This window comes from Rhinoderma darwinii, chromosome 5, assembly GCF_050947455.1.
Source record: "Rhinoderma darwinii isolate aRhiDar2 chromosome 5, aRhiDar2.hap1, whole genome shotgun sequence".
NCBI lineage: Eukaryota > Metazoa > Chordata > Amphibia > Anura > Rhinodermatidae > Rhinoderma > Rhinoderma darwinii.
Window position 1 is genome coordinate 137,162,233 of NC_134691.1, and position 14,781 is coordinate 137,177,013.

General features: G+C 43.3%; 2 protein-coding genes across 9 annotated transcripts in view; one reads left to right on the forward strand and one right to left on the reverse strand.

Moving 5' to 3' along the window:
- CARMIL1 (capping protein regulator and myosin 1 linker 1) overlaps positions 1 to 14,781 on the reverse strand; it is a 489,111-nt gene that overhangs the window by 433,372 nt on the left and 40,958 nt on the right. For 2 of the 3 annotated variants that reach the window (XM_075826548.1, XM_075826545.1), the window contains exon 1: positions 11,363 to 11,522. The exons of the other annotated variant lie outside the window; for it this stretch is intronic. In XM_075826548.1, coding sequence (XP_075682663.1) covers positions 11,363 to 11,370 — 8 coding nt within the window. In that variant the 5' untranslated portion in view covers positions 11,371 to 11,522. Of the gene's footprint in view, positions 1 to 11,362; positions 11,523 to 14,781 lie in introns of those variants that run through there. 3 annotated transcript variants of the gene reach the window in all.
- Positions 11,152 to 14,781, forward strand: part of RIPOR2 (RHO family interacting cell polarization regulator 2) — a 157,394-nt gene continuing 153,764 nt past the window's right edge. For 3 of the 6 annotated variants that reach the window (XM_075826552.1, XM_075826553.1, XM_075826551.1), the window contains exon 1: positions 11,153 to 11,536. In XM_075826552.1, the coding sequence (XP_075682667.1) occupies positions 11,473 to 11,536 (64 nt within the window). In that variant the 5' untranslated portion in view covers positions 11,153 to 11,472. Of the gene's footprint in view, positions 11,537 to 14,781 lie in introns of all 6 variants that reach the window. The other 3 variants (XM_075826554.1, XM_075826556.1, XM_075826557.1) reach the window with 2 other exon arrangements.

The following is a 14,781-nucleotide window of genomic DNA, read 5'->3' on the forward strand; positions in this document are numbered from 1 at the left end:
TAGAGCCTGTGTGTGCTGTCCTCTGAAGGAAGTAGTACACACACCGTTGTAGGAAATCTTCAGTGTCTTGGCAATTTCTCGCATGGAATAGCCTTCATTTCTAAGAACAAGAATAGACTGTCGAGTTTCACATGAAAGCTCTCTTTTTCTAGCCATTTTGAGAGTTTAATCAAACCCACAAATGTAATGCTCCAGATTCTCAACTAGCTCAAAGGAAGGTCAGTTTTATAGCTCCTCTAAACAGCAAAACTGTTTACAGCGGTGTTAACATAATTGCACAAGGGTTTTCAAGTTTTTTCTAATCATCCATTAGCCTTCTAACACAGTTAGCAAACACAATGTACTATTAGAACACTTGAGTGATGGTTGCTGGAAATGGGCCTCTATACAGCTATGTAGATATTGCATTAAAAACCAGACGTTTGCAGCTAGAATAGTCATTTACCACATTAACAATGTATAGAGTGTATTTCTGATTAATTTAATGTTTTCTTCATTGAAAAAAAATGTGCTTTTCTTTCAAAAATAAGGAAATTTCTAAGTGACCCTAAACTTTTGAACGGTATTGTATATGTCCTGAGCTTTGTTCTAGTGCTGTATATATGTACTGAGCTTGGTTCTAGTGCTGCATTTATGTACTGAGCTTGGTTCAGGTGTTTTAGATATGTACTGAAGTTTGTTCTAGTGCTGTATACACCGTGTTCCAAATTATTATGAACATTGGATTTAAGTGTCATAAACATTTAATTATTAGTTTTTCAATTAAACTCATGGATGGTATTGTGTCTTAGGGCTCTTTGGATCATTGTAATCAATCTCCGACACCTGTGATAATTAGTTTGCCAGGTGTGCCCAATCAAAGGAAAACTACTTAAGACCAATGTTCCACATTATTAAGCAGGCCACAGGTTTCAAGCAATATGGGAAAGAAAAAGGATCTCTCTGCTGCCGAAAAGCGTGAAATAGTGCAATACCTTGGACAAGGTATGAAAACATTGGATATTTCAAGAAAACGTAAGCGTGATCATCGTACTGTGGAACGATTTGTGGCTGATTCAGAGCACAGACGGGTTCGTTCAGATAAAGGCATAATGAGGAAGGTTTCTGCCAGACAAATTAATAGGATTAGGAGAGCAGCTGCTAAAATGCCATTGCAAAGCAGCAAACAGGTATTTGAAGCCGCTGGTGCCTCTGGAGTCCCGCGAACCTCAAGGTGTAGGATCCTCCAGAGGTTTGCAAGTCTGCATAAAGCTATTATTCGGCCACCCCTAAACAATGCTCACAAGCAGTTTGCGGTTGCAGTGGGCTCAGAAATACATTAAGACTAATTTTCAAACCGTATTGTTTACTGATGAGTGCCGTGCAACCCTGGATGGTCCAGATGGATGGAGTAGTGGATGGTTGGTGAATGGCAATGAACAAGGCTGCGACGTCAGCAAGGAGGTGGCGGAGTCATGTTTTGGGCTGGAATCATAGGGAGAGAGCTGGTAGGCCCCTTTAGGGTCTTGGACGGTGTGAAAATGACCTCTGCAAAGTACGTAGAGTTTATGACTGACCACTTTCTTCCGTGGTACAAAAAGAAGAACCGTGCCTTCCGTAGCAAAATTATCTTCATGCATGACAATGCACCATCTCATGCTGCAAAGAATACCCCTGTGTCATTGGCTGCTATGGGCATAAAAGGAGAGAAACTCATGGTGTGGCCCCCATGTTCCCCTGACCTCAACCCTATTGAGAACCTTTGGAGCATCCTCAAGCAAAATATCTATGAGGGTGGGAGGCAGTTCACATCAAAACAGAAGCTCTGGGAGGTTATTCTGACATCCTGCAAAGATATTCAAGCAGAAACTGTCCAAATACTCACAAATTCAATGGATGAAAGAATTGTGAAGGTGATATCAAAGAAGGGGTCCCATGTTAACATGTAACTTGGCCTGTTAAGTTTTTTTTGATTGAAAGAGCTTTTGATTTCTGTAAATATGACCTCCTGATGCTGCAAATTCAACAAATTACCATTTTAGTTCTCTTTACAACCTTTAAAATGTTTTGATCTCTGTTGTGCATAATAATTTGAAACCGTGCATTTTGAGTTTTTTACTTCTAAAAAAAAATCTGTTATCATTAGGAGATTTGTTCAATAAAATTTGCATTATACTCTAGCGGTTGATGGCTTGAAGATTATACTGACTGTCATTTGCATAGACTATTTAGGAAAATCAGCGAAAAATAACATTTGCATAATAATTTGGAATGCGATGTATATATGTACTGAGCTTGGTTCTGGTGTTGTATTTATGTATGAGCTTGGATCTAGTGCTGTATATATGTACCACCATGTGGTAATACATGACCTGACAATATTTCCCCTGTATGTTTTTTCTCAGATGTAGCAAAATCTTTAAAATCCACTTTTAAAACGGCACACACTATATGCTAATTACTCATTAGAGGGTCATGGGGCGGAGCCGTATCCTGACGAGTCACATAGTCCTGCCTCCAAACCAAACTTTCGATGTTTGATTGACATCCCCTGGCTGATACAACTTTCTCGGATGCGCCATTGCCTTGTGGCACTATATACAAAGGGGGGCTGCGTGTCAGTATATAAAAGGGGAGCTGTGTGGCACTGTACACATGGGGGAGCTGTGTGGCACTATATACAAGGGGCCGTGTGAGACTACTAAGGGGGGGGCTGTGTGGCACTATTTACAAGGTGGAGGGCTGTGGCTCTATCTACAGGGGGCTGTGTGTGGCGCAAACTACAGGGGTCTGTGTGTGGCACTATCTACTAAGGGGGGGCTGTGCAGCACTATATACAAGGGAGGGGGGCTGTGTGGCACTATTTACAAGGTGGAGGGCTGTGGCTCTATCTACAGGGGGCTGTGTGTGGCGCAAACTACAGGGGTCTGTATATCGCTATATACCAGGGGGGCTATATGGCGATATCTACAGGGGGGCTGTATGGCACTATCTACAAGGGGGAGATGGGGGTCGCTATCTACAAGTGGGGTGTGACACTGTTTATAGTCGGGGTTGTATAGCACTGCCTACAGGGGGGCTGTATAGCACATTCTACAGGGGGCACTATCTATAAGGGGGGCTGCTTTTGGTACCTGGGGGGGCCCCAGTCAAGAGTTTTGTCTGCCTGCTATGGGGCCCAGTCTTTCCTAGCTACGCCTTTGGCATTTTGAACTAGGGAAGCACTGGACCGGGGGGGGAGGGCATGCCTTATTTTGCCTTACCTGACGTGCCGCATGATGGTGCCCATCTGTAAGAACACTCCTCCTCTCTGACGCTGTACGCAGGACGCGCCGCCAGAGTGGAGCAGGTCTGCAGAAGGAGCGGTCGAGTGCTCTCTCTTCAAGAAGAGGAGTGACGAGATGCACGAGGTGAGCGGTGGCCTGTATTAAAAACTGAGCGCCACTTACAGCGCTCACGCTCCTACCTTCACTAATTTAAAAGGTGTTGGTCGGCCGTAGCTGGGGGACCGGGACCCGGGAGTATACTGCAAGGGAGGTCTGGGCATTTTACTGACAGCCAAGGGCTCTATGAGGGGGGAATAATCCACCCCATAGAGCCCTCACGTTACTATAATGGAAGGATAGGGGGATGCAGGAGAGGGGCGGTCTGAGCGCATGACTTCTGCAGAGGGCTCTATAGGGGGGAGTATTCTGCCACCCCTTTAGAGCAGTCAGTCGGATGCTCAGATCCCCTAACCTTTCAGTATAGTAACTAGTGAGGGCTCTATGGGGGGGATTATTCCCCCCTATAGAGCGCTCTGCTGTCAGTAAAACGCCCAAACCCCCCCTTGCAATATACTCCCGGCCCCCCAGCATCGGCCGACCCCTTTTAAATTAGATGGGGCAGGATCGAGCGGTTACCGATCACATCTAAGTTCATAACTTAGATGTGATCGATAATAGGTGACTTAATGGATTCAGGTCTCAGCACTAGATACAGCTGTTCTGTATACAGGATACAAAGCAGCTGTATCTCAAAAAGTACAAATCATTTTCAATAAAAAGTAATTAAAACTTGCACCAATCACATTGATATATATATATATATATATTTAAAAAATACGTTTTTAAAGGTGTACATAGCCTTTAAACTGTAACTAAACTTTTATCATGTCATACTGACATGTCAGAAGTTTTTATTGGTGGTTGACCGAGCACTGAGACCCCCACCGATCGCTAAAACAAAGCAGCTGAAGTGCTCGTGTGAGCGCTCCGCTGCTTCATGTCTGTTTGGCTATTACCGGAAATAAATGTATCGTGTACGGACTCAATACAAAGTCTATGAGCCCGTACACAGATACATTTATTTCCGGAAAAAGCCAAACAGACACGAAGCGGCTGAGCGTTCACACGAATGCTTCAGCTGCTTAGTTCTAGCGATTGGTGGGGGTCTCCGTGCTCGGACCCCCACCAATCCAAACTTCTGACATGTCACTATGACATGTCAGAGGTTTGTCAAACGTTTAGCTACACTAAGCTTTTTTTCAATAAAATGGTTAAATTGGATTGTGTGGAAGAGTTATTTCAATAAAAGTTTTTTTTTTTTTATGTCTCAGTTTTTTAATACTTTATTACCGCCTTAGTAATGCCAGCTGTCTGATTGAGAGCGTCCATTACTAAGAAGGGGCTTAGTGTTAGCCAGTAAAAAGGCTAGCACTAACCCCCTATTATTACCCCGCTACCCACCACCACCAGGAGTACTGGGAAGAGATGGGTACAATCCAGTACCCGACCATCTGAAGTGAAGGGTACTGGGGTGGCCGCAGGCTAGTACTATCAGGCTAGGAAGGGCCAAAAACCATGGCCCTTCCCACCCTGGTGATGCTAGGCTGCTTATTTATTGTATCTGGCTGGTTATGAAAAATGGAGGGGATCTCACATAATTTTTTTTTCAATTTATTTTTAAAAAATTACGTGGGGTTCCCCCTATTTTTCATAACCAGCCAGATACAATAAAGCAGCTGCAGCCTAGCATCACCGGGGTAGGAAGGGGCGCGTTTTTTGGCATTAGGAACAATAGACCCCTAATGGGGCTATTCACACGACCGATTTTTTGACGGCCGGGAAAACCGGCCGTCAAAAAATGGGACATGCCCTATTTTCGGCCGGGTACCCGGCCGCCCGGCTCCCATAGAAGTCTATGGGGCCGGGTAATACACAGCCATCACCGGAATGTGTCCCGAGTGATGGCCGGGTCTACCGTCGCTCGCGCACTCTCTCTCCTCCTCCTCCTCACAGTGCAGAGTGCATATGAGGAGGAGGAGGAGGGTCTTTTTTTGCTCCCTGTAGGAGTCGGAATCCCCAATCCCCGGCCGGGGATTGGGGATTCCGCTACAGGAGAAGTGCGTGACTACACTGTCCATATATGGACACAGAGAAGTCACTCACTTCTGCAGCGGAATCCCCGACTCTATGGCCGGGGATGCCGCTACAGGAGAAGTGAGTGACTACACTGTCCATATATGGACACAGCGATGTCACTCACTTCTGAAGCGGTATTCCCAACCTGTGGCAGGGAATTCCTCTCCAGGAGAAGTCAGTGACTACACTGTCCATATATGGACATTGAAGTCAGTGACTTCTCCTTGAAGGGGGGGGGGATGGGTGCAACCTACAGGGGGCTGGGTGGCATCGCCTACAGGGGGCAGGGTGGCATCGTCTGCAGGGGGCAGGGTGGAATCACCTACAGGGGGCTGTGTGGCATCACCTACAGGGGGCTGTGTGGCATTACCTACAGGGTACTTGGTGGCATTACCTACAGGGGACTTGGTGGCATTACCTACAGCGGACTTGGTAGCATTACCTACAGGGGACTTGGTGGCATTACCCACAGGGGGCTGGGTGGCATTACATACAGGGAGCTGGGTGGCATTACCTACAGGGGACAGGGTGGCATTCCTACAGGGGGCAGTGTGGCATCGCCTGCAGGGGGCTGTGTGGCATCGCCTACAGGGGGCTGTGTGGCATCACCTACAGGGGGCTGGGTGGCATCACCTACAGGGGGCTGGGTGGCATTACCTACCAGGGGGGCTGTGGCATTATCTACAAAGGGCTGTGTGTGGCAACAAATTTAAATGAAATTCATCCGATTTTAAAACGGACAGGGAAAAAAACGGATGCAAATTGGGTCCAAATCGGCCGGTAAAAACGGCAACACGGCCCGGAACGGAATCGGAACGGATGCAAACGGGACGATTTTCCCGGTCAACACTCGGACCCTGTCGTGTGAATGAGGCCTAAGTAGAATTCTTTAAATCTTTTCTATACCTCAAACAGCACTTTAGCAAGTAAACAACAAATGTTTTCCTATTTAAAAAAAATGTGTAAACCAATTTCATCTATCTATCTATCTATCTATCTATCTATCTATCTATCTATCTATCTATCTAGCTAATGCGTGTTTGTTGTGTAAAGCTAGTAATGAGAAAACTCAGATAGATTTGGGGGGGGGGGGGGGGCGTCTTTTTATAGTTCGCCTCAGGCAGCAGAGGGGCTAGGTTCACCCCTGCCCCTGAGTCATGCCCATTTACCTTGATCTTTATTGTTGCTGCACAGATGTCAATGATAGGAAATTGAGCAATCTAAGATGAGCTAAGAACCTGTGCAGAAATAGACTAAGAACATGTTTCATCACCAAGGATAAAGTCCTTGTATATATTTCCTCTTTTTTGATTATATTATGTTTCCAATAATGCTTAACCCCTTAATGACCAGCCTATTTTGGACCTTAATGACCAGGCCATTTTTTAAGTTTTTCCATCGTCGCATTCCAAGAGCTATAACGTTTTTATTTTTGCGTCGACATAGCTGTATAAGGTCTTGTTTTTTGCGGGACAAGTTGTACTTTTCAATCGCACCATTTTGGGGGACATATTATTTATTGATTAACTTTTATTAACTTTTATTTGGGGGGAAATAGAAAAAAACCTGAAATTTCGCCACCCTTTTTCGCGTCTTAAATCTACCCCGTTTACCGTGTGGTATAAATAACACAATAACTTTATTCAGCGGGTTGTTACGATTGCAACGATACCAAATTTGTATAGTTTTTGTATGTTTTACTACTTTTACACTGTAAAAACGCTTTTTTTTCAAAATTTTTTTTTTTGTGTCTCCATATTTGAAGAGCCGTAACGTTTTTATTTTTTCGCCGATGCGGTGGTATGAGGGCTTTTTTTTTGCGGGAAGACTTGTAGTTTTTATTGGTACCATTTTGGAGTAGATGCGACTTTTTGATCACTTTTTATCAAATTTTTTTAAAGTCAGTATTCACAGAAAACAGCAATTTTTCCATAGTTTTTTATTAAATTTTTTACGGCGTTCACCGTGCGGGTTAAATAATGTAATAGATTTATAGTCGTGGTCGTTATGGACGCGGCGATACCAAATATGTGTAACTTTTTAACTTTATCTTGTTTTTTTAATAGTAAAGCATTTTGTGAGGGGAAAAGCTGGGTTTTTCATTTTTTTTCACATTTTTTTTTAATTAACTTTATTAAACTTTTTTTTCACTTTTTTACTAGTCCCATTAGGGGACTATAATATGCGATTCTGCGATCGCATTTATAATACACTGCAATACTTTTGTATTGCAGTGCATTACTGCCTGTCTGTTTTCACTCCAGGCAGACCTGGGGGCCTTTATTAGGCCCCCGGCTGCCATTGGAGACACTGACACTCGGCGATCGTATCGCCGGGTGTCGGTGGGGGAGAGAGGGAGCTCCCTCCCTCTCTCCAAAACCACTCAGATGCGGTGCTCGCTATTGTGCACCGCATCTGAGGGGTTAAACGGGTGAGATCGATACTAATATCGATCTCACCAGCAGAACAGGGACGCTCCCAGCCCTCAGCTGCCTCTAGCAGCTGAGAGCAGGGAGATTTGACAGCTCCCTGCTCTGTAAACTTATTCCGATGCCGCGACGTAAAAAGTCTATGGCATCGGAATAAGGCCCGTTAGTGACCGACGTAGAAACACGATGGGCCGGTCACTAACGGGTTAAGGTATGTTCACACGGCTTATTTTCGGTAGTTTTACGGGCCGTAAACAGGCAAAAAATCGGAAGCAGAACGCCTCCAAACATCTGCCCATTGATTTCAATGGGAAAAACTGCGTTCTGTTCCGATGGGCCGCTTTTTTACGAAAAACAGCCGCCAAAAAGAAGTGCAGGTCACTTCTTGGGACGTTTTTGGAACTGTTTTTCATAGACTATTGAAAAAGCTCCAAAAACGGCCGCGAAAAAACGTCTGAAAATCAGGAGCTGTTCTGCCTTGAAAACAGCTCTGTATTTCGAGACATTTTTTATTTTGCGTGCGCACAAACACAAAGTGAGGGTATGTTCACACACAAAATCAAAAACGTCTGAAAATACGGAGCGGTTTTGAAGGGAAAACAGCTCCTGATTTTCAGGCATTTTTTACAGCCGTTTTTGGAGTTGTTTTTCTATAGTCTATGAAAAACGGCTCCAAAAATGGCTGAAGAAGTGACATGCACTTATTTTTCCCGGCCGTTTTTTTACGCGGTCGTTTTTCAAAACGGGCGCGTAAAAAAACGTCCCGTGGGAACAGAATGCCGTTTTCCCATTGCAATCAATGGGCCGATGTTTGGAGGTGTTCTGCCTCCAATTTTTCGGCCGTTTGTGGCCCGAAAAATGGCCGAAAATAAGCAGTGTGAACATACCCTAACATTTACTATTTCTGCAGTTGAAGCTATCATGGTGTAGCCATACAAAAAAAACCATCACATTTTGTTGATGGTTATCAAAACAAGACGATTAATACCTGTATGTAAGATGATATTTTGTTGACACAGCCCTCATGCTCCATTATTTTTATCTCACTACACAAAAAATTTAAATGTAAACGCAGACGCAATAAGGGTATGTGCACACACAGTTGTCCTGCAGCGAGGCAGGGACTCCTAGCGTCGTACATAACTATGATGCTAGGAGCCCGGCTCCCTGCACTGAGTTCGGTCCGGGACTTCCGGCCGAAATACGTCCGTCAATTACGGACGTAATTAGTGTGTGTGCACATACCCTAAGACGCTCGTCTTACACACTGAGAGGTATCAAAGTTCAAAGCTTTTCTCTGTCATTTGCTGGAATCAGAAAAAATAGACCATAAACGTCATATATTGTGGGTCGTTGTCCCGTGTCAGCCACTAATAAATGTCGTTTTAAACGTTGAACTTTTGTCTTTTGAAGGTATCTCCACTCTATGTGATACTATCATTTCCACTGGCAAAAAAATAAATAAAATACCTGCCTGCCCATGATCGAAGCTCTAAGGAACTTTCAAGCACGTCACACTGGCTCTGTACACTATATATATATATATATATATATATATATATTACGATACAGCTTCTGTGTATCCTGTATGCGTAGAAGCTATAGGCCTAGTTCACACTGAGTTTTTTTGCGGGCGGAAAAACAGCAAGCAAAAACTTCAGTGAAAAACGCTTTCTCTGCCTTTCATTGACGTCAATGGGAGGTCAGAGACGGAAATGTCTGCAGAAAGGACATGACTCTTTTTTACCCCCGCAAGCGTTTTTTCCGCTTGCGGAAAACACGCCTCTCATTGAAATCAATGGGAGGCGATTTCAGACATTTTTTGGCGCGGTTTCGGACGCAGTTTCCGTGTGTGAACTCCCCCATATTGTTCTCTGTCAGCCGATTCTGTAACTTCAGCTGAACTGACGGCTCCGCTGAGAGCGGGTACTGTGATAACTGTGACGATAAGAGCCCGGCTCCCTGCAGTGTGTTGGGTCCGGGAAATACTGCCGGAAGACAGTCCGTATATCACAGACCGAACACGCTCTTGTGAATCCGGCCTAAGGCTGTGTTCACATCACCGTCTGTGCTCCACTGAGGGTTTCCGTCGGGTTAACCACTCAGCGGAAAGGCAAATGGAAATCTCAGCTTCGTTTCCCTCACCATTGACTCAATGGTGACGGAAACCTAGCTCATTTTGACGGAACCAATAGCCGCAGTCTCAACGGTGACAGACGGAAAACATTAACTAGGTTTCTGTCACCATTGATATCAATGGTGAGGGAAACGGATACTTAGGCTTCCGTTTGCCTTTCCATTGAGGGGTTAACCCAACCGAAACCTCTGATGGAACCCCTCAAGGGAAGGGCAACGGTGATGTGAACCCCGCAACGGAAAGTGAAACCACAGCTTCCGTTTCAGTCACCATTGATATCAATGGTGACGGAAACATCGCTAAGGGTTTCCGTTCGTCACCATTCCGGAAGGTTTCCGGTTTTCCGACGGAATCAATAGCGGAGTCGACTGCGCTATTGATTCCGTCATTAAAACGGAAACCTGACAGAATGGTGACGAACGGAAACCATTAGCAATGTTTCCGTCACCATTGATATCAATGGTGACTGAAACAGAAGCTATGGTTTCGCTTTCACTTTCCATTGCGGGGTTCACCCGACCGACGGAAACCTCCGACGGAACCCCGGAACGGAAAGCGAACGGTGATGTGAACAGGCCCTTAGTGTGTGTAGTTGCTCCAAAAGTATCATGCAGTGTGCACGGATTTGATCAATTTGTTGCATTTTTTTTCTTTTTGCAAAGCATTGTTCTTATGACACTATATATATTATATATATATATATATATATATATATATATATATATATATATATAGAAATGTGCCCCTTCTACACGCAGTACGCTGGATTTATAAAACTTGTAAAAAGGAACTAGATGGGGTTTCCCTATAACAACCAATCAGATCCCAGCTTTCATTTCTGTAATGTCCTTTAGAAAATAAAAGCCGCTCATTTGGTTGCTACTGACACTTTACATACTTTCCCATTGTGCTAGTTCTGACAAATCTCCATTAGGCCATGTTCACACAGTGCAGATTTGTTGCAGATTTTTCATGCATTTTGTAAGGCAAAACCAGAATTGGATCGAGGAAAGGAGTTTATAATTTTTCTGTTAAGATTCCGTTCCTGGTTTTGGCTTAAAAAAATACATCTGCATCAAGTCTGCACTGTGTGAACAAGCTCTTATTCGTCCTGCTCAGGCACAATAATAAACGTCGTTGGTTTTTTTTCTGTATTTGTTCTGCGGTGCCCATTCACTTCCCGTTACTTCCTGGGTGTGTCTGTATATATAGAACCTTACCACATCACTTATCTAATATGAGAGAGCATCCTACACAGCACTGGCACATCTCCTCACCCTCTGTTTCCATGCCAGCTTACAACTTCCTGTCAGCATAAAGCTGTGCCCATATTGTTCCGTCCCAGAGAACTACCCGTTGTAAAGAGCCCCCTGCCCTGTCATTACAGAAGTGAGACTATAGTGTATGGCGTTTACCGTAGCATCACATGTGGCTGTGTAGTCAGGAGGAGGCAGAGACGGACTCTCGTTTAGTCAGTTAGGGAGCTCATTGCTGTGAGGAAGCTGCACTAGACTCTCCAGTAAAGATGTCTACAGAGGAGGTCAACCACCAGAGAGACATGGAGGAGACTGAGGATGTTCTGGCTGAAGGTAGTGACGTACATTTAATATACTGCATAATACATACATCGCAATAACGAATACGTGAGCATGTCTGCTGCCTATATACCAGTCCAATGTAATGATTCTAATCTGTATATTGGCCAGCTGGTCATCTCTGACGTTACAGACCTTCCCGCTCAACCTTTACCTGTTGGGAAAAGATGTAAAGTGCTAAGTGATTTGTATGTTATTCGTTTGTGGTAATTATCCTGTCAGAATATATAACTTATGTGATAACTAAACATGGAGGAGTGTCCTAGACAAATGTGGTTTATAAAAAATGTATTGATTATTTTGTTCATTAATTTGGTCAATAACCATTTTTCGCGTGCGTTAGTTAAATGGCTAGAACGTCTTTATTTGTCAGGTAAGCGACATGGTTTTTGCAATGTTTTTTTCAATGCAGGTTTCTTTTCTATTCACTTAATTTTTTATATTTTTGTTAGCATTTTAGGCTTGTAGTGTAAAATAATAATAAAAAAAAATAAAATATATGCCATTTTTTAGTTTTTAGCAAGTCCGGGCTAGCTTTACGACAATGATTGGCAGGATGAGCATTTGTTTTTCAGCCCGAATGTCCGCTGCGGAAAATAGGTTTTTAAAAAAGAATCCCTTTTTTTCTGAGTTGCGATCTTTGCAGCAGAATCGCTGTTTTCCCGCCACAAAAATTGCAACCTCTGCTACTTGTTGTGGGTTTTACCTTCCCATTTAATTTAATGGGCAAAACCCACAACAGAAAAGCAGTGTTTCCGCAACAGAAATTTACATGCTGCAGATTAAAAACCGCACCACAGGTCAATTTATGAACAGATTTTCTGCGTTTTTTTTTAACGCAGTGTGTGGATGAGATTTGTTTAACCCCTTCCCGCCGCAGCCCTTTTTCAGATTTTCATTTTAGTTTTTTACTCCCCACATTCCAGAAGCCATAACGTCTTTATTTTTCCGTCGATATAGTACTATGAGGGCTTGATTTTTGCGGGACGAGTTGTAGTTTTTCGTAGCAGCATTTATTTTGCCGTATAATGTACTAGGAAACGGGGGAAAAAATTATTTGTGGGGTAGAAAATGAAAAAAACAGCAATTCCTCCATGTTTTTTTTGCGCTTCGTTTTTAGGGAATTCACTGTGCAATTAAAACAACATGTTAACTTTATTGTGTGGGTCAATACGATTACGGCGTTACCAAATATATATCGTTTTTCTATATTTTACTACTTTTACAAGTAAAAACCAAAGTGTAAAAAAGAATTTATTTTGCGTCGCCAAATTCCGAGAGCCACAACTTTTTTATTTTCCGTTGATTAAGTGGTATGAGGGCTTATTTTTTGCGGGATAAGCTGTAGTTTTTAATAATACCATTTTGGGGTACATGCGACGGATTGATCACTTTTTATTTCATTTTTTGTGGGAGATTAGGTGACCAAAAAATAGACATTCTGGCGTTTACAATTTTTGTTTTTTTTACGGCGTTCACCGTGCGGGTTAAATAATGATATATATTGTGATAGTTCAGACTTTTACGGACGCGGCGATACCAATTATGTTTGTTTATTTATTTTACTATGCTCTAGGGGGAAAATGGGAAAAGGGTTTTTTTTTTATTTTTTACTTTTTGAATTTTTTTTTTACACATTTTTACTTTTTTTTTTTATTAGTTCTCCTAGGGGACTTACACCAGCGATCGTTAGATCGCTTGCACGATATACTGCAACACTAATGTATTGCAGTATATCGTGATTCTGACAGGCAACTATTAAGCCCTGCTAATAGGTGCACAAAGATGGCAGACCTGGGGGCCTTCATTAAGCCCCCAGGCAGCCATAGCAACCATCGCCCCACCCCGCGATTGCGTTGCGGGGGGCGCGATGAGCTGTTAGAGGGGGTCGCCCCCCTCTTTCTGACGATTTAAATGCTGCGGTCGGTATTGACCGCAGCATTTAACGAGTTAAACTAGCGGGATCGCACTAGAGAGCGATGCCGCTAGTTACTCTGAAGTGTCGGCTGTAACATACAGCTCCATACTCCCTCCCCCTACCCGAGTTTGGCGTATGGATACGTCAAATGTCGGGAAGGGGTTAGATCTCATCCACTTTGCTGCTACTGTAATACGCTGCAGATTAAAATCCGTTGCGGATACACTACTTGTGAACCCGGCTGTGCTGGTTATAGTAAAGTGTCCTACTACACGATACCGGCGATCATCTAAGCAGTCACATGACCACCGGGACCAATAGTCATCAGCTCAATGAAAACCACTTATGATTTCTCTCCAGGGTCTCTGGCAGTCAAAAATGAATATGGAGGTTATATAAGTTGATGTAAGGCTGATTTACGTGTTTTTTTTTGTGCTGATTTATTTTGCGGCTGCTGCAGTATTTTACCTCAGCGCCCAGAAGTGTAATGTTAGTAAATAGGAATTGATGAATCCTCATTCATACCTTGCTGCGGTGGCCGCTTCTGTTTAGCTCAGAAATATCTGTGACTGTTTACCCTACCGACTTCAAAGGGTAGAAAACACTATGGTGATATTCACTTGTAAGATTTGTGTAAAAGGGGTTCCTTTTTTTTTTGTTTAGTAACAGAAGGTTATAAGGGTCTTCCCTTGCATGACTTTCTGGGACATCAATCAAAATCTATGTAAGGAAAAAAAAATCAGTTGCCCATAGCAACTAATAGGCTTCCGTTGCTCATTTTTCATAGGTCCTTTGGAAAATGGCCGTGTTGCTATGGTCAACTGCCCCAATTTTCCACCGCACTCGTTTTGATCCCCCCCCTCTGCACGGTTCCCTGTAATATTCACTTGACAGTCTCACCTAGATTACAAAGCATCTCGTGGAAGGATTGCAACATGCGCAGTAAAACCGTGGCTATGACGCAACTTCAATCCACATGGATTTTTTTTTCTGGCAATTTAAACTGCATCTAAAAACGCTAGCATTATTAAACTGTAACTTTTTAATTTTTGTTTTTTTTGGTGGCTCTTTCATTTAGGGTAATTTTTGTGCTTGCTGTTTTTGTGCAATTTTGAAGTCCTATAGAGGTCTATTGGAAATACGCATGCTGCGTTAGGTAAAAAACGCCGCTAACCAGAAAATTGCCTCAAATTTCAGAAACCCAAATGCAGTTGTATGTAGTGCATTTGATATTTTACAATAGACTAATGTAATATCTGGCCGTACAAAAAACGCAGTTTAAAACGCTGTGTGTGAATCCATCCTAAGGCCTCATGCACAC